General features: G+C 43.6%; 1 protein-coding gene across 1 annotated transcript in view; it reads left to right on the forward strand.

Moving 5' to 3' along the window:
• The window catches only part of SLC13A2 (solute carrier family 13 member 2), a 35,172-nt gene extending 9,034 nt beyond the window's left edge, over nucleotides 1–26,138 (forward strand). The window contains exons 2-7 of the mRNA XM_044672829.1: nucleotides 11,838–11,966; nucleotides 14,539–14,675; nucleotides 16,613–16,833; nucleotides 18,060–18,324; nucleotides 20,036–20,158; nucleotides 25,771–26,138. Coding sequence (XP_044528764.1) covers nucleotides 11,838–11,966; nucleotides 14,539–14,675; nucleotides 16,613–16,833; nucleotides 18,060–18,324; nucleotides 20,036–20,158; nucleotides 25,771–25,993 — 1,098 coding nt within the window. The 3' untranslated portion in view covers nucleotides 25,994–26,138. The remainder of the gene's footprint in view (nucleotides 1–11,837; nucleotides 11,967–14,538; nucleotides 14,676–16,612; nucleotides 16,834–18,059; nucleotides 18,325–20,035; nucleotides 20,159–25,770) is intronic.
• Nucleotides 26,139–26,342: the final 204 nt, after the last annotated feature.

The following is a 26,342-nucleotide window of genomic DNA, read 5'->3' on the forward strand; positions in this document are numbered from 1 at the left end:
AGGGGAGGGGAGGAGAGGACAGGAGAGGACAGGAGAGGACAGGAGAGGAGAGGAGAGGAGGGGAGAGGAGAGGAGGGGAGGGGAGAGGAGGGGAGAGAAGAGAATTAAGGGTTATAAAAAATGTCAGTTATAATAGCAAAGGACAAGGACTTGGAGCCCAATAGATTTGGTTTTGAATCTGATCTTAGTTCAGCCTGAGCAAGTCACTTAAATTTCTCTGAGCCTCCATTTTTTTAAATCTGTAAAATGGGGATAATTGTTCACAGGTTCTTGTGAAAATCGAATGAGATCGTGAATGTAATATACCTTGAAAACCTGAAAAGCAATGTAGCTGCAAGCTATAATTATTCTCCACTTCACTGGACAAGTACTAAAATTTCAAATCAAAGAAAAGAAGTTTAAATCGTGGCTCCACCATGTGCAAGGGACCTTGGGCAAGTCATATACCTTCTTTGGGTCTCAGCTTTCTGACCTTGAAATGAGGGGATCATTCCAGATGGAATTCCAGTCAGAAGCATGTCAGAGCCATCACATTCTGACGTGGGGTTGTGAAATTTGTAGTTTGAGCAATTGAAGCCTCCAAAATCAGCCAATGCATCAAAATCAGGGATTGATTTATTGTTTTGTTGATTGTCTAGAATCAAGAAAATGAAGAAGAAAATGTTAATGAAGCAAACTCAACTTAAAAGTATGGGGGAATAAAAAGTATGGGATACATGTTCACACATGTGCATGTGCCAGGCCTGGAGTCAGGAAGACTGGCTCTTCCTGAGTTCAAATCTAGCCTCAGGCTCTTACTAGTTGTGTGACCATGAACCAGTCACTTTACCCTGTTTACCTCCGTTTGCTCATCTGTAAAACGAGCTGGAGAAGGAAAGGGCAAACCAGTCTGTACCCTGCTAGTGTCTTTGCCAAGAATACGCCAAATTGGGGTAGGGGAGGCAGTTGGATGGCTCAGTGGATTGAGAGCCAGGCCTAGAGACGGGAGGTCCTGGGTTCAAATCTGGACTCAGACACTTCCTAGCTATGTGACCCTGGGCAAGTCACTTAATCCCCATTGCCTAGCCCAGTGATTCCCAAAGTGGGTGCTACCACTCCCGGTGGGTGCTGCAGCGATCCAGGGAGGCGGGTGATGGCCACACTTTTTTTGTATTACATTCTATTCTGAGTTCAATAAATAGTTTCATAATTTCCAGGGTGCAAAGTAATATTTTTTCTGGAAAGGGGGCAGTAGGCCAAAAAGGTTTGGGAACCACTGGGCTAGCCCTTACTGCTCTTCTGCCTTGGAACCAATACACAATATTGATTCTCAGATGAAAGGTAAGGACTATAAAATTTTTTAAAAAAGAAAAAAGAACCCCAAATGACATCATGAAAGATTTGGACACAACTGACAGCATGTGTGTTATATGCATACATAAACATATGCATTTTTTTCTGAACAGTTTTTTTTAAACTCTTACCTTCCATCTTAGAATCAACACTATGCATTGGTTCCAAGGCAGAAGAACAGTAAATGGGGGTTAAGTGACTTGGCCAGGGTCACACAGCTAGGAAGTGTCTGAGGTCAGATTTGAATCCAGGATCTCCCGTCTCTAGGTCTGGTTCTCCATCTACTGAACTACCCCAAGAATAATATTTTTATTTTATTTTATTTTATTTTATTTTTAATCCTTATCTTCCATCTTAGAATCAATACTGTGTATTGGTTCCAAGGCAGAAGAGTGGTAAGGGCGAGGCAATGGGGGTCAAATGACTTGCCCAGGGTCACCCAGCTGGGAAGTGTCTGAGGCCAGATTTGAACCCAGGACCTCCCGTCTCTAGGCCTGGCTCTCAATCCACTGAGCCACCCAGCTGCCCCCGAGAATAATGTTTTTAAATAAAATAAAATACATGGAATTAGAAAAGAAACCTGTATGGATCCATTCTAGTATCTTTGCCCGGAAAACTCTAGTGGGGTCAAAAAGAGTAAGACGTGCCTGAGAAATGACCGAACAGAAACAACAAGCAGTGAGAAAAATCGTTTTTGTTTCAAGTTCCCAGTTCCCAGGTTCCGAGTCCCTGGAGCTGAGCTCTTTGGGCCCTTCCAGGTCATTTTCATTCAATAAGGAATAATAAAGTTCCCCGGCTCTGTTGTTCAGTATTGTTTTGGTCACTAATCCAGCATATTTATTACAGTCACAGCCCAGGGTAAGCCGAGGGGGGAGGGAGTAGGAGGAAGGTGCTGGCAAGCACCAAGAGCAACCCAGGCAATTCCAGGGAGTCAGGAACCCTCTATTACCCGACATCCCTCTTCTCCCTCCTTGGAGCAGGGGCTTGGGGGGGACATTCTTCAGTCCCTCCTCAAACCTCCATCCCCTAAGTCATCTACCAAGCTCCCCCCAAGTCCTTCGTACCCCTAAAATCTCCACCTAGATCTGTTAGCATGTGCTAAGCAAGTTCCCTTTAACAGCCTCAGTCTTCTCATCTGCAAAATGGGGCAGACTATACTTGTCCTCTCTACCTAGCAAGGCTGTGCTGGGAGGACCCAGCGAGCCGAGGTGTGTAAAAGCGGCTCCTGCTCGCCTCACCACCACCCACCACCCACCACCACCAACCAGGGCCAGTCTCTACCAGCCTAAGTTAACTATCAAACCAAGGGATGGCTCTGGGGCATCTGGGCATTTCCTGCTGATGCTTCCAGTTATTCTTGCCCTAGTAATGGTTAATCACAATGTGGGTCATTTCCCACAGGCCCTTCAGGGAACACCCCGTTCATTCTTCCCTCCCTCCCTCTATCCCCCCAGGGCTGGTCACCCTGAAAGTCCTATTGGCCTGAATCTCAGAGTTGGCACCGGGCAGATTTTCACTTCCATTTTTACTTGGTCTCGTGGCTCTTTAGGAAAGATGGCCCCGTCTCCCATGGATCTCCGAGGGCAGAGGCTGGGGCTCCTCACGCTTTTCCTATAAACAAGGATTTTCCCAGAGTGGGTGCTTAGAATGGTCGACAGGCGCCATCTTGTTTTTTGGGTATTTCTATGGCCAGTGATTAACACAGTGCTGGGCACATAGTACCTACTGCGGACATGCTTCGTTTAGTTGATCTGCCTTAATGGGAGAAATAGTTCTGTAGATATTACTTTATCCTCGAGGCTGTCTTACCAGGAGCCAACCTGACCTGCTGTCCTCCCTCCTGGGGTCCCTGGTTTCCTCTAAGACCCAGCTCGAGCGCCATCTTCCAGGTGGCCTTTCTCTCCACCTCCATCCCCAGCAACTAGAACATTCCCCTCTAGAGTGACTTTTTAGGTATCGTGTATCAACCCATTTCTATTAGGCTGGCTTCCCTTTAGAATGGAAGCTCCCTGAGGGCAGGGATTGGTCCTTTTCTGTTTCTGTATCCCCAGAACTTTGCTTGGCAAATAGTAGGTCTCTTAGTAAACGTTGGATGAATGGCTAATATGGAAATATGCTTTGCCTGACTTCACAGCTATGATGACTATTATGCTGCTTGTCTTCTCAGTGGATGGGGAGGAGCTAGAGGGAAGGAGAGCATTTGGAACTCCAAAATTTTAAAAATGAATGTCATGAATCTGACCCTAGACACTTCCTAGCTGGGTGACCCTGGGCAAGTCACTTAATCCTGTTTGCCTAGCCCTTGCCCTTCCATCTTAGAGTTGTTACTAAGACAGAAAGTGAGGGCTTAAATAACTGAATAAATAAATGCTTGCTGACCAATTAGACAGTGTTCTTGACTTAGAGACAGAAAGACTAGGTTTGAGGGGGGGGGCAGCTGGGTAGCTCAGTGGATTGAGAGTCAGGCCTAGAGATGGGAGGTCCTGGGTTCAAACCCGGCCTCAGCAGTGTGACCCTGGGCAAGTCACTTGACCCCATTGCCCACCCTTACCACTCTTCCACCAAGGAGCCAATACACAGAAGTTAAGGGTTAAAAAAAAAAGAATAAGTTTAAATCTTGGCTCTACTAGCTTTGAGACCCTGGGCAAGTCACTTAACATTGAGGTGCCTCAGAGCCAACTCCCTGGGATTTTTCTCCTAAAGTTTGGAGAAAGAAACAGGATCAGACCCTTCCCCAAAACATTTCTGGGAGATAGGTCATAGGATGACAGATTTAGAGCTGGAAGGAAACTGAGAGGTCACTTAGCCTAATCCCTTCTCATTTCACAGATGTGGAAACTGAGGCTGAGAAAGATAAAGGTCACTCCTCCAATGTCAGACATATCGTCAAATAGCAACAGCAAACAATGAGCTAGCAAACATCTATGAAGCACATCCTACCAGGTGGGAGGCAACTAAGATGGCTCAGAGGTTAGACCACTGGTCTGGAGTTAGGAAGGCTTGAATTCAAATCTGGCTTTGGACATTTATTGGCTGTGTGACCCTGAGCAGGTGACTTAGCCTCTGATTGCCTTAATTTACTGGAGAAGGAAATGACAGACCACTTTGGTATCCTTGCCAAGAAAGCCCCACAGAGAGCTGTGGTTCATGAGCTCAGGAAGAGCTGGACATGACTGCACAGCCGTAACATGTGCCAGGCACTGTGCTGGAACCTGCCCGAGGTGACAGAGGTAGATCCACTTGCTCTGTCTAGCTAGGACATGGGATCTTGGACCTAGAGGTGGAAAGGACCTCAGAAGCCAGCTAGTCCAACTCCTTCATTTTACAGGTGAGAAAACTGAGTCCTAGGGAGGCTCAGTGACTTGCCCAAGATCAGAAAGGCAATATCCAAGGAGGGATTTGAACCCAGGGCTCGATGAAAAGCACTGGAGAATCTAACTTAGCTTCCCTTAAACTTGCTTTAGGGAAGAAAAGACAGACAAGCCTGATAACAGAAACACATAAAGTTGTTGTGTTTTTTTTTTTAAATCCTTACCCTCTATCTTAGTATCCATACTAAGTATTGATTCCAAGGCAGAGGAATGGTAAGGACTAGGCAGTGGGGTTAAGTGACTTGTCCAGGGTCATACAGGTAGGAAGTGTCTGAGGACATAGTTGAACCAAGGACCTGCCATCTCCAGGTCTGGCTCTATCCACTAAGCCACCTAGCTGTCCCCATATGAAGTTGGTTTGGGTTGTTTTTTTGTATTATTTTTTAATAAAAACCCTCACCTTTCGTCTTAGAATCAATACTGTGTATTGTTCTAAGGCAGAAGAGGGTAAGGGCTAGGCAATGGGGGTTAAGTGACTTGTCCAAGGTGACACAGATAGGAAGTGTCTGAGGAGGCTGTATTTGAACTCAGGACCTCCTTTCTCCAGGCCTGGCTTTCAATCCACTGAGCCACCCAACTGCCCCCTCCACATTAAGGTTTTTTTAAAAGGCAGAGTAAACAACCACAGGCCTGTGCTAAAGGGCCAGGAATGGCCTGGAATTATGTGAGTAGGTAGGTGATAGAGAAAGGTAGGGATCCATTCAGGAAGACTCCCTGGAGGAGGTGGCCTGAAGCTTTGAATGAAAGAAAGGAGAAGAGGAAAGAGAAGGAGCATACTGAAAGGAAGAGATGGTTTTTTAGACATGGGAAAGATGGAGCTAAGATACAGGGAAAGAAAGAACCAAGAGCAAAAAGGCCATGAAGGTTGTTGGAGTTGAACAGATAAGAAAAAAGCCAGCTCTCAGAGGTTCTTCATGTGGTCTGAAATGGACTTTTCTGAATCTTATTTGTATCATGGCTTGTTTCCAGGTTATCTTCATTGACTTCAGAGTGACTTGTCTCTTTCCCCAATCCTGTGAATCATCTATTGTAACAGAGATTTTAAAAGAAAGAGAAAAAAGCTACCCAGAAAAAGCAGCTAATATGACAGCTGGATAGATAAAACACTTCCCACCCATAGACGCCTTCACCTGTGCAAAGAAGAAAGGGGGATACGTTTTCTCAACTCTTTTCTAAGGCCCATCCTCTCTCTCTCATTCCTTCCCTTCTTCCTTCCCTCTCTCCTTCCTTTCTTCATTTCTAATATTCTTTCTTTCCAAACTTCCTCTTTTTAGGTTTGTTCCTTTCCTTTCTCTCTCCCTCCTTCCTTCCTTCCTTCCTTCACTTTCCTTTTGTTCCTTTTTTCCTTCCTCCCTTTCTCCATTTTTCTTCATTCCTTTCTTCCCCTTCCATTCTTTCTTTTCTTCCTTTCTTTTCTTGTCTTTCTTCCTTCCTTTCTTATTTCCTACCTTCCCTCCTTCCTTCCGTCTTTTCTTTTTTCATTTCTTTCTTTCTCTTCCATTCTTCCTTCCTTCCCTCCTTCCTTCTGTATTTTCTTCATTCCTTTCTTTCTCTTCCATTTTCTTTCCTGCCTTCCTTTTCTTGTCTTTCTTCCTCCTTTTGAAGCAGCATACCTTTTATCTATACATTAGGAAGGAAATCCACCAGGTCCTGGCTATGGCCAGTTATGCTTGGGATAGCCAAGCAGGCTTTGTACCCCTATAGCTAGAGATAGGGGGTGCCAAGGTCCACCAAAAGGACTAGGCCTAACTGGTGAGGAGAGGGAGGAAGTTGTCTTTTCTGGGGTTGGCTCATTGGATCATGGATTTAAACCTGGAAGGGACTTTAGAAGTCATCTAGTCCGATCTCCCTCATTTTTGTGGATGAAGTAACTGAGGCTTAGAAAATTAAGTGACTCTTTCTCCAAGGTCCAAGGTCACTCAGTGAATTAGTGGCAGAGCCAGAATTAAAGCCCAGGTCTCGTGTCCAGTGTTCTAAGAGCATGGGGCAAAACGCCAGGTGGAAAAGGGACCAGAATAAAAATGACTTGGAAACTGTACAGCATCATCAAAATGTGAGCAGTTGGTCATCAGGAAAGGCTTCTGGGAGGAAATGAGACTAGAACCAGTTCAATTCAAAAAAGCATTAAATGCCAACTGTGTCGGGGTAACTAGGTGGTGCTACAGTGGATAGAACACCAAGCCTGGAGGTGGGTAAACTTTAATTCAAATCCTGCCTGAGATATTTAATAGCTGTGTGACCCTAGGCAAGTCACTTTACCCTTTGTGCCTTAGTTTCCTCATTTGTCAAATGAGTTGGAGAAGGAAATGGCAAATCTCTCCAGTATCTCTGCCAAGAAAACCTCAAAAAGAGTTTTTTTCTAACACAAAGATAGGACTAAACAACAGCAACAAAGCCTACTATGTACAGCTAGTTATTTTATCAGTCCTCAAACACTCATTGCATACAGCACCCTATACTAGATTTGGAGGGAGGCAATGAAGGAGATGGAGAAATCACAGTCTTTAAAAAGTATATGTTCACTTGAAGGTAGGTAGAAGACTGATACTACAGTATATATGACTAAAACAAGGCAGAGAAGGATGAAGGAAGTGGTATCTGGGAGGAATCTTAAGGTCAAAACAGAAGTCTTAAAAGCCACGGTGAGACAGGAGCACACTCCAGAAATGGACCAATGTAGAGGTTATAAGAGCACTTTGGGAAGGGGGTGGGTGGAGGAGAGAGAAGAGGCATGCCAGGTCAGGAAAGAAGGATGAACAAGCTAAGTCTAGGGGAATGTAGGTTTCTCAATGAATAGAGTGCCAGTCTCAGAGATAAGAAGTCCTGGGTTCAAATCTGACCTCAGATATTCTACTTCCTAGCTGTGTGACCCTGGGCAAGTCATTGAACTCTGTTTGCCTAGCTTTACCATTCTTCTATCTTAGAACTGATACTAAGACAGAATATACAGGTTCAAAATAATAACAGTAATCGAAGAAAATATGCAATTTCAGTGAGAGGTTAATGAAAATAAAGATGAGATTCATAGATCTGCCAAAATCTAGCCATATTCACCTTAAGAGTCCCTGTGCCCCAGATTAGAAAGCCCTGCAAAGGGTAGATGACTTGTTCCCAAATGCTAGACTAGGGGAGACTTGGAGAGAAGCTTGGCTTGGCTACTAAACTGTTGTGTAACCTCAGGGCAAGTCACTTCTCTCTGTAAAGATCTATGGAACAAATAAATAGGAAAAATAGATGATGGGAAATACCTAGGAAGATGGAGGGATATATAGGAAAATGGATGCTAAGTGGATAGGTCGAGAAATAGATTAAGATAAATAAGGATGGATGATGAATATAGAAATAGAGATGGAGAGATAGTTATGAATGGAGAGATAGAAGGATAGATGGGCGGATGGAGAGATGTTAAGTAGATGATAGAGCTATGCCCCATCTATAGATATCTATTTACTATCAATAGATACTATCTAGATGATGGATAGATAGATAGATAGATAGATAGATAGACAGACACATAGACATAGACAGATAAAATATTTATTAAGTTGGAAATACAACAAAAGCAGGCCAGTTCAAAGGAATAATGAACTGGAGGAATTCCATGTGAACTGGAATGATCTCCAGGAATTGATACAGAGTGAAAGGAGCAGAACCAAGAGAACATTGTACACAGAGACAGAGACACTGTGATAAAATCGAATATATGCAATGATCCATAACAATTCTGAGGGACTTATGGAAAAGAACACTACCCACATTGAGAGGAAGAACCACAGGAGTGGAGACACAGAAGAAAAACACATGGGCTGGTGGGAATATTATTGGGGATGTAGATGCTGTAGATGCTAAACGATAACTCTAGTCCAACTATCAATAATATGGAATTGGGTCTTAATCAATGATACATGTAAAACCCAGCAGAATGGTACATTGGCTACAAGGGGATGGGGGGGGGGTTTGGGGGAGAGGGAAAGAACATGAAATATGTAACTATGGGAAAATATTCCAAATAAAATTTAAAATTTAAATTAAAAAATTTTTAAAAGCAGCCCAGTTAGGGGAGAGAGAGGACCATAAGGCCCCTTTCTTCCTGAAGACTATTCTCTCAAGTGTGTTAATCTTGGGAGTAGGGAGAAGGGTAAGAATTTAAGGGAAACTCCCATTCTGCTGATGAGCAAACTGAGGTTCACAGAGGCAAAGTGATTTTTCTCCTAAAAGGGAGAAAAGAGTCCCTAATCCCTCAGGTGCCTCCTAATCTCTCCCCTTCTTCCTACTGAAATCTGAGACCTTGCCAAGATTTCCTTGGGGTGAGCAGGGCAGTGGGAGGAGAAGGTCTGGTCACAGAGTCCACAGGGGCCCCCTGCTACTCTGCCTGCTCTTGGCCAGGAGAGTAGACAGGGCTGGGCCGATGAGTAACTCAGCTGTTCAATCATTGCAAGGGCAATTAGAGGGGGAGGAACCTTGGGATCAGCAGAATACCCCCACACCCTGTGGAAAGAAGACAAAGGCAAAAGTCGGGGGAAGGTGGGGAACAGGGCTAGGTTCAAGGCAGCCCCACCCTGAGGTCTTCCCCACAGAACAGAGGGGACAAGGAGGGAGCTGGGGAGTTGGCCCCTTCCCAAGCTGGGCAGAGGACACTTAGGGACTAAGTCTGCGCCTGTGGCCTGGCTCCGCTGGCCTTGGATTGGGATAGAGGAGAGTTCTTGGCCCACCAAGGCTGTTGATGGGGAAGGCCTGCTCTGCTTTGCCCTCAATTCCCCAACGCCCAGACCCAGGCCAGGGGACAAACCACACTTTTCTTCTGCCACAAAACGTCCTGGCAGGGAAGGAACTGAATCTTTTTTGGGTGGCAACTATGGCATGAGATTAGAAGGTCCAGCTAAGAAGCTAAGAATAAGCATTCTTCGCCAGAAGGAGTCGAGGTGTTTCTTCTCTTCACCCCCAATGACCCACCACCCCAGAAATACTGACTAAACTGGGCAAGAAGTCCCATCTGCGGACCTATTATCCTACCCCTCCCATCCTTTAGGCTTCAGCTACCCCCCTTTCTGATGTCTGTTAGCTCCCCCCATTTCCCATGTTAGAAGCACCTGGACTGTGGCCATAAGTAGTATCGTGGGAACAAAATGTGCCATACACCCCATGGTGGCAAAAGGGCGCCCAGCCTCTTGCCAATTCTAGCTCTCCCTCCCAAATGATCTGAGACTGTATTCTAGTTCTCCAAATTCTTTATATTGTCTTCTCCTTGTTCCCCTCACCCTCAACCCCTAGTAGTGCTGACTTTCCCCAACCCTTCCTAGGTTCTCTTATCTTCTCCCTCCATAGTTCTCCCAGCCCTATCTCTCTGCCTGAAGCAATTCTCCAGGTGCTGCCCCTCTTTACAATAGGACCCTGAGTTCTCCAACCTTCAAACCTAGCTCCCTCACTTTACCCCCTCACCCAGAATCTTTCTTTCCCTAGAAGTCAAATCAAAGAGATAAATATTTATCAGTCGCCAGTGATTAGCACATTCAGAGCTGGGTGCTTTGTCTGGAAAAGGGCCTTCAGGAGAGGCAGCTAGAGTTGGGAGAATCTGGGTTCAAATAGGACCTGGCTGTGTGACCCTGGGCAAGTCACTTGACTCCAGTTACCTAGCCCTTGCTGCTCTTCTGCCTTAGAACTGGTACTAAGATAACAGGTAAGAGTTTAAAAAAAAAAAAAAAAAAAAAAGAAAGAAAAAGAGAAGTATAGAAAAGGGCCTTCAAGTAGCTACAGGTTATGTATTATCTTACCCTTTTAGAATGTAACAAGGGAACCTTAGTTTCCCCCTTTGGACAATGAAGGATTTGGCCTACAGCTCTGATATTCTGGGATTTGAGTCCAATTTCTCCAGTGTAGGAAGTTGGCCCTTTCCCAGACTGGGCAGAAGACCCTTAAGGGACTAAGTTGGCCTGGCTCAGCTGGCCTTGACTTGGAATTGAGGAAACTTAATGCCCTCGCCCTGTCCTACCCCAGCGGCTGAGGCAGACCTCAAAGCTGGACTTCCTGGGGAAAAGTTTTAATATACACTCCTTAAGGGTTAGGACTATTGTTTATGTCTTTGGCACATATTTGTGGTTGGTCGACTCCTCATATCCCCATTGAGGTTTTCTTGGCAAAGCTACTGGAGTAGTTTGCCATTTCCTTCTTTCTCCAACTCATTTTACAGATGAGAAAATTGAGGCAAATAGAGTTAAATGACTTGCCCGATCATACAGCTAACAAGAAAGATAAGTCTTCCTGATTCTAGACCCAGTGCTTTATCCACTACACCACCTGGCTGTCTGTTGGCACATGGGTGCTTAACAAATAAAATAAATACCTAATAAAATGGAGAGATGACTGGATGAGTAGATGGATTCCCTCTTCTCATTGAGAGATCCTGTTCTTTGTCTCCGATAGTTCCTCAGGGCTTCCCTTTCCCCTTTCCCTCAGCTCTGCAAATCCTCAAAGTTGTTTCTTTCCTCTTCTCTATTTTACTCAGAAGTGGGGCAGCTGGGGAGCTCAGTGGATTGAGAGCCAGGCCTAGAGATGGGAGGTCCTAGGTTCAAATCAGGCCTCAGACACTTCCCAGCTATGTGACCCTGGGCAAGTCACTTGACCCCCATTGCCTAGCCCTTACCACTCTTCCATCTAGGAGCCAATACACAGTATTGACTCCAAGAGGGAAGGTAAGGACTTAAAAATAAATAAACAAACAAACAGATAAAAAATAAACAAACAAATAAACAGATAAATAAGTAATTAAATGAATGGAGCAGTAAATAAATAAGTGGATGGATGGATGAATGGATGGATGGATGACTAAATTAATTAATTAATTAATTAAATGAGCGAATGAATGAATGAATGAATGAATGAATGAATGAATGAATATTTCACTCAGAAGGTCTGCTCCCCTTGCCATCAGTTTTAGGCAGCAAGATAATCTATCCTCTTCCCATATTTCCAAACATGCAGACTGGAAGAAGTCATGCCTTGGGCTCTAGGGGAGCTGCCTTATAAAGGAAGGTCAAGGAAAGATGGTTTATTAGGGGAATTTTTTGGTTGGGAGGAGTCATAGGGCAATAAAGGTAATCTCTGGTCCCTGACACCTTTCTCCACTCCTGCCTCCAGGAAGCCAAATGTGCCTATGCTATCATCCTCATGGCACTCTTGTGGTGCACAGAGACCCTGCCACTAGCTGTCACTGCCTTTCTTCCCATCATCCTCTTCCCCATGATGGGCATCATGGATGCATCAGAGGTAAGTATCTCTCCTCACTCCCACCTCTCTCTGCCCATCCAACTCATACATCCCAAAAGGGCTTTGGGGGAGAGTGAGAGTCTAAGAAGGGGCTGAGTGGACAGCACTATTAAATGAGAAATAATCAGATGCTCTTAGAAATGGTTGATACCCTAAAAAAATACTTGTGAGCTGCACTCCTTTGATCCTGAGAGGTCATTATTATTCCCATTTTTCAAATGACCAGACTGAGGTTTACAGAACCAAAGACCCAAGATCCCCCAGCTTGGTGACTCAGAATCAAGACTGGCCCAAGAGAAAGAGTACCGAATTTGGAAAGAGGAGAAAGGATTCTAGTCCCTCAACCCAACCACCCACCACACATATACACCAGCACCATCTGTTATTTTAATCACCATATGATCGTGGGAAAGTCTTTTAACTTTTCTGGACCTAGTCAGTCTCATCTGTAAATTGGGCAGAATGATTATTTACTTGTCTCAAAGCAGCAGGCCAGAAATGTCCTCTGGGAGTCCCTCTTAACAAAGACTCAATAATAAACAGTCCAGGGCTTTGTCTTTTGGTGAGTGGGAGGAGAGAACCCTATTAGCTGAGATGCCCTTACCTAGCCGAGATGGCATGGATAGCCCTGTGTTCCAGTTACTGGGTTACTTACTAGCTGGGTGACCACTGGCAAATCACTTAATCTTTCCAAGAGTCCTCCATGAAATGGGAATATTGACAACTGTAAAGTGCTACATCGGTGGCAGTTGTCATCAGCCTAGAGACCTGCTTGGATTATGATAACCTTCAGAAAAGATGTCAGCCCCCCCCTTTCCCAAACCATTCTTTAGTCTCCTTCCCCACTCCTAAGCTAGAAGGAACTCCATGGAGGCTTTTGACCCAAGAGGACATTTTTAATGCTCTTCACAAGTGAGTTTTCAAGGCTGAATTTATCCACTGTCAAATGCTCATAGAGACTCTGAAAAAAAAATTCCCTGGAGACATTTTGTACTCTAACCCCAAATAGCTGGATGATGTGGTAACTAACACTCATGTTTCCTGATTCTTCACGTCTTCTCCAGCCTATTTGGCCATGGAACTCATTGGGGCTTGAAACTTGCTGACGGAACCTGTAAATACGAATGGGGAATGAGAGGAGAATGTCCCGGGACATCAAGACCAGGGTAGTGGGCAAGACATATTGGAACGAAAAAGGGAAAAGTGGCTCCTCTGATCCAGGCATAGATTTTAGAAGGCCCTTGAAGCCAGAACCCTAATAATCACAAGACAAAGACCAGCTAGGGTTCCACGAGGTGCTATCTTAGAGGCTTTTTAGAGAGGAGGGTAGGAAACAGGGTCCTTGGTTCAGATCATCCCATTTTGAGAAAGTCGGACAGAACCCTTCACTGTTTGGCAGAAATAGGATTAATGAAGCTGGTCTTTGGATCAAGCCCTGATGGAGGGACAGAAGGGGCCTTCAAGGTCACCTAGGCCAGTGGTATCAAACTCAAACAGAAGCCAGGCTGGTTAAACTGTACAGAAGGGAGCTGGGTATTGGCTTAGTTTTAAAATGTAGAATTGCATTTTATTACATTTATTGTCTTTTTCTTTGGTTTTGTTCAATATTTGCCAGTTACATTTTAATCTGATTGGGGTGAAACCTCTGGCCTCCCATACCCCACCCCTCCCATTTTACAGATGAGAGTTAAGTAACTTGCCTAAGTTCACCCAGGTTGTTTTCATTCGTCAAGAACTGGCCCAGATTAACCTGAAATATGAAGCTCTTTCTCAACTCCCTCCTTTCTCCTGGGGACAGAAGGGCAGATGGATAATCCAAAAAGCTCTTCACGTTGCCTTTGGGATGCATTGGGCTATATTTTCACATTCATCTTCATCATTATGTCCTTCTTAGGATTTAAATTAATATTTACATAGGGGAGTCCAGTGACGACATGGGATCAGGCTGGGGGCAGCCTGGTAATCCAATTTCTTTTTTTTTTTTAAACCCTCACCTTCCATCTTGGAGTCAATACTGTGTATTGGCTCCAAAGCAGAAGAGTGGTGTGGGCTAGACAATGGGGGTTAAGTGACTTGCCCAGGGTCACACAGCTAGGAAGTATCTGAGGACAGATTTGAACCTAGAACCTCCCATCTCTAGGCCTGGCTCTCCATCCACTGAGCTACCCAGCTGCCCCCCATTAATTCAATTTCTGACAATCCACCAAGCAGACAACTGAGAGTCAGACTAAACTTAAAACTGGCATACTACTATGCACCCCAAGGTTATTGCTGGTAGTTGTGGGGTGGGGCAGATCTTACCCCTTTCTGGGTCCTGGACCCTTTGGACTGCAAACTGGTGACTCTTCTGGAAACCTCCTCAGAATGATGCTGTTTTAAAAAACCAATACAACCCCAAATGAAATCCATTGGATCTCAAAGGAAACCAACTAGTTTGAAATACTGCTGTGATCAGATCAAACACATCCCCAAGGACCCTAGTAGGAACTCCCTGAAAGAAGGGAAGGATAGAGAGAGCTGCCCAGTTTTCCACTCACTTTCCTTTCTCACTTGTGGGCTTGGCTTGCACCAGGTTTCCGTAGAGTACTTGAAGGACACCAACATCCTTTTCATTGGGGGCCTCCTGGTGGCCATAGCTGTGGAACACTGGAACCTTCATAAGCGCATCGCTCTTCGAGTTCTCCTCATCATTGGCGTGAGGCCAGCATTGTGAGTCAAGAAGGATGCCACAGACCAGGACAAGGGGTAGAGTCTGAGCAGTTAACATGGAGGGGGGACTTTAGAAGTTGGTCAAGGCCTCCATGTGTTTTGGGATGTTTTTTTCATCCTTCCCTTCCATCTTAGAATTAATACTATATATTAGTTCTAAGGCAGAAGAGCGATGAGAACCAGGAAAGGGGGTTAAGGGATTTGCCCAGAGTCACAGAGTGAGGAAGTGTCTGAGATAAGATTTGAATCCAGGACTCCCCATCTCCTGGCCTGCCTCTCTATCCACTGAGCCACCTGCCTGCCCTTCCTTCATGTGTTTTTGAAAGAGGCGGGGAGTTATTATATGTAGGACACTAGATTTGAAGGAATACTTAATAGCTGTTTGCTTAAATACAGTGTGTCTCTTCATCTATAAAATAAGGTGGTGGGACTCAATGTGTTCTAAAGGTCCTTCCAGTTCTAGATCTATAATTCTATGATGTCACGGTCTCCCCTCTTCCACTCAACCCCCATCATTGACCAGAAGACTGGAATGCAAGGGGGCAGCTAGGTGGCTCAGGGGATTGAGAGCCAGGCCTAGAGGCAGGAGGTCCTAGGTTCAAATCTGGTCTCAGACACTTCCTAGTTGTGTGAGTGACCCTAGGCAAGTCATTTAACTTCCATTGCCTAGCCCTTACCACTCTTCTGCCTTGGAACCAATACATAGTATTTATTCTAAGGCAGAAAGTAAGAGTTAAAAAAAGAAGATTGGGTTGCTGAGATGAGGGAGACAGAGAGATAGTGAAGTGTTAATGCATACCCAGGAAGATGCCCTCTTTACTTCTTGCTGGAAAGGAGAGAGATTGATTTTTGTTCTTGAGTCATTTTAGTCACATCCAACTCTTTCTAGCATCCTTTGGGATTTTCTGGGCAAAGATACTAGAGTGATTTTCTATTTCCTTCTCCAGCTCATTTTATAGATAAGGAAATTGAGGCAAACGGGGTTAAGTGACTTGCCCAGGGTCACACAGCCAGTAATTATCTGAGGCCGGATTTGAACTCACAAAGAGGAGTCTTCATGACTTAAGGCCTGGCGCTCTATCCCCTGTGCCATCTGGCTACCCAAGAGATTGATTTTATGTAACACACATGTGTTACATAAATAACTTTTATAAGTTATAGAAAAATGGATGCTAAGTATTGGTTCCAAGGTAGAAGAATGGTAAGAGCTAGGCAATCGGGGTTAAGTGACTTGGCCAGGGTCACACAGCTAGGAAGTATTTATACCAAAAAAAATTTGTAAGTATATATACTTACAAAACACACACACATGTATATTTATACATATATGCAACACATGTGTGTATGTTTGTGCATGCGTGGTAGCACACATGTATGTGTGGGCACACACCTATATACTCATTCACATTTATACTCACGCACCTTGATATTGTCACATATGGTCACATATACTTACATGTGTATACATTCCCATACATACATACATGCATGCATGCACACACGCTAGCTTTTTTCTTTATAGTCTGTGGGGGTGTCAGGAAGACAGAGAATGCCAGTGTCCATGGCGGGAGGCTTGGCAGCTCTCCTAGGAGTAGGGAGTCCTGGGGTGTGGTGTGGAAGGAATGTCGGGGCTTGGGGTAGGTGAGTGTCTCAGGGTGAGAGCAGACAGTGAGAGGGTGGGTAGAGTATCTGCAGCTGCATCTCCCTCCTCCATTGGATCTTTGGGGTATGTGAAGGAGGAAGGTTTGTGGCCTGCTCCTATGCCCTCCCGCACACACACCGCCTACCCATGGTCAGTGAGCAATGATGAGAACTCTAGGATTAATGCTCTCTGGGGCGGATTAGCTGGCTCCAGGGCCTGGCTGAGCTTGCCCCGGGTCTCTGTTTTCCAAAGCCCGGGAGGATCCCGGACCACCTAACACCATGCCTCTCCCTAGCTTGATCCTGGGCTTCATGGTGGTCACGGCATTCCTCTCCATGTGGATCAGCAACACCGCCACCACGGCAATGATGGTGCCCATCGCTCACGCCGTATTGGAGCAGCTACACAAAGCCCCAGAGGAGAAGGATGGTGAGGCAGGCCACGTCAACATCTCCTTTGAGCTCCAAGAGCCTTACTATAATCCTGAGAAAGAACCACCGAGCCTGAATGAGAAGGGTAAGATTAGGCCTTGGCCTTGGAGAGGGTCCTCCCTTCCTGAACATATTTCATTCCTAGAATCTGCCTATTCTGAGAGAGAGAGAGAGAGAGAGAGAACGCACTGGGAAACACAATAATCTCCCTGGAACCCAAAGAAAGACTTCCGAAAGCCAATGGAGAAAGGAGTCATCAGTGTAGCCCTAGGAAAATGGAGGGAGGCAGAAAAAGTACTGCCCTGATGAGGGATTGGGGGGGCCCTGAAATCTAGTCCTTGTTCTGCCCTTTATAAGCTTTGGGGCTTCTCTTTTCTCCCTTTTAATTTTTTTTTAACCCTTATCTTCCATCTTGGAATTGTGAAAGGGAATTCTTTATTCTCTTTGTCTATTTTGAGTTAACACTTGTGAAAGGGAGTTCTTTATTCTCTTAAAAGTAGGCAGGGAAGGGGCAGCTGGGTAGCTCAGTGGATTGAGAGCCAGGCCTAGAGACAGGAGATCCTAGGTTCAAATCCGGCCTCAGACACTTCCCAGCTGTGTGACCCTGGGCAAGTCACTTGACCCCCATTGCCTACCCTTACCAATCTTCCACCTATAAAGTCAATACACAGAAGTTAAGGGTTTAAAATAAAAATAAATAAATAAAAAAGTAGGCAGGGAAGAGTTAATCCCATCTTCATGGAATGGATGCTGTGTATTGGTTCCAAGGCAGAAGGGCTAGGCAATAGGGGTTAAGTGACTTGGCCAGGGTCACACAGCTGTGAAGTATCTGAGGTCAGATTTAAACCCAGGATCTTAGGTCTCTGGACCTGGCTCTCCATCCACTGAGCCACCCAGCTGCCCCCCTCTCCTTTTTAATTATCAGGTGCATAAAATGATGGTGTTGGGTTCTCTAAGGCTTATTTTTGTCTTTAACTCTATGATCCTGAGATATCAAGGATCTATCAAGTCCTTCCCAGGGATTCTGTGACATGGACCCAAAGCAGAACCCTCCTCTGAGTCAGAAGCCCTTGGCTCGACTTTATGGGAAATGAAGGGAGAGAAACCCATCTCCTCCCACCAGGTTCAGTGGGCAGCTCTCCACTAAGCTAATGGAACAGTCCTTAAGGGGCAGCCAGGGATCTCCATTCAGATCTCAAACCAGTTTTCTTCCTTCCCCCCTGAAAAGACCAACAGGGCCCTTCCCCTCTGCCCTAAGATAGAAGATCTGGGCCAGGATCTCCTCTTACTAACCCCATTGTTTTACAACAGGGGAACCAAGGCCTCCCACCTCCACTACCCTGCCCCTCGCCTTCCTCCCCCCCCCAGAGAACAGCCCTATCCCATCATCAATGCCACCGGAATACAAGGAGAAGGAGGAGGAGGAAGAGGAGGGGAAGGAGGAGGACAGGGAGAGGGACCACCTCAAATTCTCCCAAGGCATGAGCCTCTGCGTCTGCTATGCTGCCAGCATTGGGGGTATAGCCACACTGACAGGCACCACTCCCAACCTGGTGTTACAGGGACAAATCAACTCGTGAGTATGGGCCCCCTCCAGGAGACTCCTCCAAATCAGCTGTCCAACGTGCCCTTATGGGGTCAGCAATGGATATTCTATGGCCAACACTCCCAGCTCTCTGATACACACACACAGGGGTTCTATGTTCTCCGGTCCTTCCCAGCTCTGCTCTTCAATGTCCTCTAAGGGCTCGTCCGCCCCTTATATTCCCATGTTCCCTGTCTAAGGCCCCTTCCACCTCTGCTATTTGATATACCAGGTGCTGGTGTCTCTTCCAGCTCTGATACTCATTGCTCTATCTAACTCCCAGCTCTGATACTCAGTATTCTCTGTCTTAAGGTCCTTTCCCTCCCCTCCCAATGCTCCCTGTATTTATTATATCCTAAGTTCCCACCTATCTCAGATAATTGCTATTTTCTGTCTTACTGACACTCAGGGTTCTATGTTCTAAGATCCTTTCAAACCCCAGAAATGAGGGGGTTGGACTAGATTAGGGTTCCTTAACATAGAGTCTACAGAACAAAGTCTATGTATGGAGAGATTTTGAGAAAGAAAATAAGAAAAAACATTCCATATTTAACTAATGTGAAGCCAGAATTGAGCCTTTCTTTCAGTTGTTTAATTAGATTTCTAGTCATTATTTAATTGAATTTCAGTTACTTAATTGAAAGAATGCTAGTTCAATGTTGGGGCAGGTAGGTGGTCCTGGACTTGGAAACAGGAGGACTCATCTTCCAGAGGTCAAATCTTGCCTGAGTGACCTTGGGCAAGTCACTTAACCTTGTCTGCCTCCATTCAGTCCTCTGTAAAATGAGCTAGATAAGGAAATGGCAAACCACTCCAATATCTTTTGCCAAGAAAACCCCAAAATGGTGTCCCAAAGCATCAGACATGACTGAAACAACTGAACAACGACAATCAATTCTTTTAAAATAAAAATATATTTTTAGTTCATTTTTAAAGGAATATCTAAAAAATATTCTGAAAAGCAATCCATTTACTCCCCCAGGCTGCCAGAGGAGTCCAGGACGAAGTTAAGCATGATCGCTGTGGTCTTAATGAGATGGTCTCCAAGGCCCCTCCTGGTTCTGGCTCCTCTGACTTCCTTTGTTCTGTGTTCTAAGGTGTCTCCTACATCTGATGGCACATGTTCTATCCCCCCTGCCACACTCCCTGTCACAGTCCCATGTCCTTCATGCCCTCTGCATTCCAGTAGATTGAAAAGAGACCTTGAGCGATAGAGCAATGGATATTGTGGATGGAAGAAACCCTAGAACCTGGAAGAGCAGAGGTGGAAAGGACCTTAGAACAAGGAACCAACGAGATTTCCCCAAACACAATATTTCATCTCTTCTCTCCTTGCATTCACACACACCGTCCTCTGTTCCGGGAATGCACTACCTTCTTAGTGAAATTTCTCTGAATCTTTTTTGTCTTCCTTCAAGACTCTGGTCAGAGGCTCAATCCAGTTAGCTAATTACACTGGGGGGGGGGGGGGGTTCATTGCTGAATTTGGTGTACAGTGCACAGACCAAGATAATCGTCCCATTGGCTGGCACAAGCAATCTGGAAGCCTACATACACCCTCTTAGTTTGGGAAAGGTAGAATCCCCGACTGCCCCAGAGGTTGCTCGGCTGGTCGAGCTCTCCAAGGTACCCACACAAGTGGGCAAACAGGACTTTGTTGCAATGGAAACGATCACTGTCATTCCTCCCTCCAACCCTACAGGCTCTTCCCAAAGAACCCCAGTGTGGTGAACTTTGCTTCCTGGTTTGGTTTTGCCTTCCCCACCATGGTTCTCCTACTGCTGCTCTCCTGGATATGGCTCCAGATCCTGTTCCTGGGATTTAAGTAAGTTTTCAGACCAGTCCAAGGCTCAAACTGGGCAGGAAGAGACACCGTCAAAGGGTCTAGCCCTCAAGAAACTTAAAGTCAGGGTAGGGATTAATCTGTCCACAAATGAGCATTTATTCATGCCAGGCACTGAAAAGGGGTTTAAGGATACAAAGATGACAATGAAGCGATCCCTGACCTCAAGGAGCTTACACTGTATCCGGTGAGACAAGGAGTAGCCATCCTTGACATTTGTGTGCAACACCTGAGGGTTAGTCAAATAGAAACCAAGTATTCTGGAATCTGTTATCCCAGTGATGGGCAAACTTTTTAAAGAGGGGGCCAAAGGAAAGGAAATGCTCATCTGTCAGTCTGTTTCTAAGGCAACTCCTTCAAAGTTTCATTGTATTGTATCCTACTCATCATATTCGTCAGATTAGGAATAACATTTCAGGGGGCTGCATCTGGCCAGAGGGCTGTAGTTTGCCCATCACTGTGTTATCCCATGTGGTCCTCACAATTGTCCAGTGAAATAGGAAGTGCAAGCATCATTCTCCCCATTTTACAAGTGGGGAAAATGAAACCCAGAGTGGTAATAGATTCCTTGCTCAAGTTTAAACAGATCATTTTTATCATCCAAGCCAGGACTTCAAATCCTAGTAGTGTGGTAGTTGAGTTTGCGATTGAACCAACATAATATCACAGGATGGAGATCAGCCAGTCTAATCTCACCCCCATTTTATAGAGGTCAAAAATGGGGTAAAATACTTGGTAGAAGTAAACAGATAAGCGAAACTTTAAAACAGGGTCTCTTGGTTCCAAATTCCCACCGCTGCTTTCCTACCAAATAACTTAATGCCAAAGTCTCAGACTTAGTTAATCCAATTAATCAGTCATTCAGTCAATAAATACTTATTATGGTGACCCTGGGCAAGTCACTTGACCCCCATTGCCCACCCTTACCACTCTTCTACCTATGAGCCAATACACAGACGTTAAGGGTTTAAAAAAATACTTATTATGCACCTTCTATGTGCCAAGTACCATTTTAAGTACTAGGGATACAAAAAGAAGCAAAAGACAATCTTTGCTCTCAACTCACAATTGAATAGGATTTATTAAATAATATATAAATGGAGCAGCCAGGTGGTTCAGTGGATAGAGAGCCAGGCCTGGAGACTGGAGGTCCCAGATTCAAATCTGGCTTCAAATACTTACTATCTGTGTGACTCTGGGCAAGTCACTTAACCCCCATTGCCTAGCCCTTTTAGCTCTTCTGTCTTAGAACTTTTGATTCTAAGATGGAAGGTAAGGGTTCTTTTTTTTCTTTTAATAATATACAAACCAGGGAGCAGCTGGGTGGCTCAGTAGATTGAGAGCCAGGCCTAGAGAAGGGAGGTCCTGGGTTCAAATCTGGCCTCAGATATTTCTTAGCTATGTGACCCTGAGCAAGTCACTTAATGCCAATTGCCTAACCTTTACCACTCTTCTACCTTGGAACCATCACACAGTATTGATTCTAAGATGGAAGGTTAAGGTTAAAAAATTAAATAACATACAAACCACAAGGATATGCATTATATTCAAACATTCAAAGAGGTCGCACAAAGATATGTATGCATCATTGTTCCATCTTGCTGCCATCTGCTGGGTCCCCATCTTAGTCTGTTCTAGGGTAACATGATTGCACACATACACACATAACTGATCCCAGAAGATTGGATCTTCCTAGATGATAATTTCAATATATAATTATATGTGGGTACATATGTGTGTATAAATACACATATTTTAAAAATTATATCATTCTTAACCACCAGGTGGCCCACAGAACTTAGGGGTTGTAGGGTTTTATATAGAACTAAACAAAAGGGAGCTGGAACCTCTTACAAATGGATCAATCTGGAGTAAAATTTAATCACAGAGATTAGTGAAATTCCTCTGGAGCCAGGGGCTGTATTTATGAGCACATTTTAGCTATCTTGACCTGCAACTCCTCCATTTTCCACTAGATATAGAAGCCTGATCAAAATAGATTTCTTAGAGTTCATCTTTTTTTTTCATTTCATTCAGAAGTAGACCTTTTACTATAATAATTTTATTGTTTTTTGGTTTTTTTTTTGTTTTTTTTAAACCCTTGTACTTTGGTGTATTATCTCATAGGTGGAAGGTTGGTAAGGGTGGGCAATGGGGGTCAAGTGACTTGCCCAGGGTCACACAGCTGGGAAGTGGCTGAGGCCGGGTTTGAACCTAGGACCTCCTGTTACTATAATAATTTTAAAGCAAACTCCCTCCCCACCTTCTCAGTAAGCTCAGTATTGGTCCCGTTGGGTATATGAAAAGGCAGGTGCCATAATCCCTGCCCTCAAGAGGTGCAGAGTGTAACCAGGGAAATGTGGCATCAATACACCTAAAGTTAAACATCAATACAAGAATGAAGGGAGAAAAAAAACTACCAAGACCAGGACAGCCTTATAAGTGATTCCCAAGACTACTGCCTGTGGTTAATTGCCATGGGGCCTTGACTAAGCATTCGGTCTTAGAGTAGGAGTTTGATGGATAAGCTTCCACCTGAGAGAAAGGAAGAACAAAATATCTGTAAAATGAAGGGCTTGTTCTTGATGACGTCTCTTTTAGTTTGAACATTCTGGGATTCATAGAATCACAGTTCTAGAGTTGGAAGGGCCCTCAGAGGCCCCTCACCCAACCCCTTCATTTAGAGAAGAAGCTGAGAGCCAGGGAAGTTAAGCAATTTGCCAAGGTCTTTCATTGTTGCTCAGTCAATTTTCACTTGTGTCTTACTCTCTGTGTCCCCATTTGAGGTTTTCTTGGCAAAGATACTAGAGTGGTTGGCCATTTCCTTCTCCATTGCCAAGACCACTTAGGTTGTAAAAGGCCAAAGGTAAGATTTGAATGGAAGTCCATTGACTCCAAAGTTATGGCCCTTTTCCCTATACAATGTTGATTGTGGAGGAAAGTCACCTCCCTTTTCTGAACCTCGATTTCCTCAGAACTTCAAAAAAAGTTTTAAAAATCATTTTTATATGTAATAGGGGGAAAATACATTTATTTTACTATTTATTGTTAATTTATTATTTTATTGTTTAACATTTTTTTAATCTCAAAACAAACCTGGGAGATGGAAGATCTTTTTAGCCTTATTTTATATATTAGAAAACCAAGGCAGAGGTTAGATGGCTTGCTTAGAATCACAGTTAGCAAGTATTTGAGGCTGGATTTGAACTCTGGTTTTCCTGACTCCAGGGTAAGTACTCTATCTGCTGCATCGTCTAGCTACCTCTAATACTCTAAGGTAAAATGGATACATGGAAATTTAAAATAAAAATTTTAAATAAAAAAAATAATTTAATATATAAATATATAATAAGTATACAAGTTAAAGTAATAATCATATAAAGTTGTAATTAATATCTAATATAAAATATGTATATGAATATGTGGTTAATATATAACATAATTATGCCATGTAAAAGATATGTTGCATCAATATGTAACAAAATATATACCATAAAAATATTTCTGTAAGTATAGTGTGAATAGATGATAATATTTATATTAAAATATCAAATGCGTGAGATAAAATAATATTTACATTAATAACTGAATTATGAATTAATTAAACATAAAAACAATAAATGTACAACATAAAATATTTATATAAATGTACATGGAATAACATTTATATAAACATACAATTAATATGTAGTAGGAATAATATTCTATATATTTATTATATATGGTATAGCATTTTAAATTATAAATATGATAATATAACATGATACTTTTCTTTTGTGTGTATATATAACCAACATATAGCATAAAAATTTTATAAGAATATATGTATGAACATAAATGTTATATACACATATGATAAATATGAAATGCAATATAACATAATTATTAAATATTATTACTCTATGATATTTTATTAGAAGGGAAAAAGAACCCAATCCCAGAAAGGATGACTTGTAATTTCTCTGTTCTTGTAACTATAGTTCCTCGGCCCTAGCTTGGCCCATGCGATCCTCTCAAAGCTGGAAGGCCTAGTTGTCTCATGACCCCACATGAAAACAGCATCTTCCATCCCTAACTATCCTCCACTGGATTTTAGGATTCATCTGCTGGCACTGTCCATTCTACATTCCAATGTGCTAGGTCTTCCTACATTATAATAAATGCTATAATGTAATAATATAACAAATATTATTATACAACTTAAAATAAATACCAATATAATATTGTAATATAATAAATACTAACTCAGAGCTAGAGGAAGCAGTGTTTGAAGCTAGGTTCTTGACTTCCTCCCCTCAGCGTCCAGTCCCAGTAAAAGGAAGGGGCTGGTAGATGATCTCTAAGATTTCCTTCCAATTCTAAATATAGTTCTAAGCTCTTGTGAACTTAAGGAAGGGATGGAAAGAACAATCCCATACAAAGTACATTCCAATACCTCAAGGAAAAAAGGAAAGAACTCTGAAAATCTCCAAAGATGAGTCCATTAATCAAAAGGCTTCTTCCTTCTTTCTCTTCTATTCTGAAATACAAGATCACTTTGTATTGTGGTCCTAGTAAAAAGAATATTACACCTGGAGTGAGAGGGCTTGAATTCAAATCTTGATTGTGACTTGCTGGCTGTGTGGAATTAGGCAAGTCATTTCCCTTCTCTTTTTTTAAAATTTTTTTTAATTTTTATTTTGAATATTTTCCCATAGTTACATGTTTCACATTCTTTCTCTCTCCCCCAAACCCCTCCAGCCCCCCTTAGCCAACCCACAATCCCACTGAGTTTTATGTGTATCATTGATCAAGACCTAATTCCATATTATTGATAGTTGGACTAGAGTTATCGTTTAGCATCTACATCCCCAATAATATCCCCATCAGCCCATGTGTTCAAGCAGTTGTTTTTCTTCTGTGTTTCTGCTCCCACAGTTCTTCCTCTGAATGTGGCTAGTTTTCCCTCTCATAAGTCCCTCAGCCTCTGGATTCTTGCTTGCTGCTAGTAGAGAAGTCCGTTATCGTTTCCCTTCTCAAAGTCTCAGTTCTCTCCTCTGTATAATGAAGCAGGTTTTGCAGATGGTATATAACAAAGATCCTTCCACCTTTGAATCCCAGGACCTTTCTCCTAGACTAGTCCTTGACCTGGGTCTATGAGCTTTTTAAAAAATGTTTTGATAACTATATTAATGGTTTCCTTTGTAATCCTATAAATTTGTATTGTAATCCCACATAAAACTATGTAATTCCATGACCAGTATAATTGGTTGCCTTTGTAATCTCATATATTTTATTTTATTCGTTTTTTAAAATGTATTTATTAGTGAATTTATTTTATTCATCTTCATAATCCTGAGAAGAGATCCTTTAGGCTTCACCAGACTGTCTGCTCAATGCATCCAGGATACATACACAGTTAACCTCCTTTAAGAAAGATAAAACATTGGGAGACAAGCCGATGTTTTGGTGTGTGACCTTAGAAGAGTCATTTCCCTTCTTTGGCTTTTGTCTATCGGTCTGTGAAATGGGAACATTAATAAGATAAGCCTACCCCTGCTCTGAGAGCAGTTCTCATTGAAGATGTGTGTATGAGCATGTCCCTTTGCCTATAGCTTCCGGAAGAACTTCAGTTGTGGAAAGAAAAGTCGAGAAAAAGAGAGAGCAGCCTACCAGGTTATCCAGGCTGAACACAAGAAGCTGGGCCCCATGAGCTTTGCTGAGATAGCTGTCACCATCCTGTTCTTCATCCTAGTTGTACTCTGGTTCACCAGAGAACCTGGCTTCTTCCGTGGATGGGGCAACGCGGCCTTTCCTAACAAGAATGGGGAAAGGTGAGACATCCACTGGAAGCCTCATGCTTGGGGTGAGGAAAGGGGAAAAGGGGTAATGAATGGCTCTGAAAGTGAGCAAGCAGATCCCACTCAATTGAGAAGAAATGGATATATACTGCAGAGAAGGAAGCAAAGGAAGGAAAGAGAGAAGGAAGGGAAGGAGGGGGAGGAGGGATGAAGGAGGGAGGGATGAAGGAAGGAAGCAAGGAAGGAGGGAAAAAAGGAAGGAAGAAGGGAGGAAAGGAGGAAAGGAAGGGAAGGGGAGGAGGAGGGATGAAGGAGGGAGGGATGAAGGAAAGAAGCAAAGAAGGTGGGAAAGAAGGAAGAAAAGGAAGGAAGGGGAGGGAGGGATG

Source organism: Gracilinanus agilis, chromosome 4 (genome assembly GCF_016433145.1).
Source record: "Gracilinanus agilis isolate LMUSP501 chromosome 4, AgileGrace, whole genome shotgun sequence".
Classification (NCBI taxonomy): domain Eukaryota; kingdom Metazoa; phylum Chordata; class Mammalia; order Didelphimorphia; family Didelphidae; genus Gracilinanus; species Gracilinanus agilis.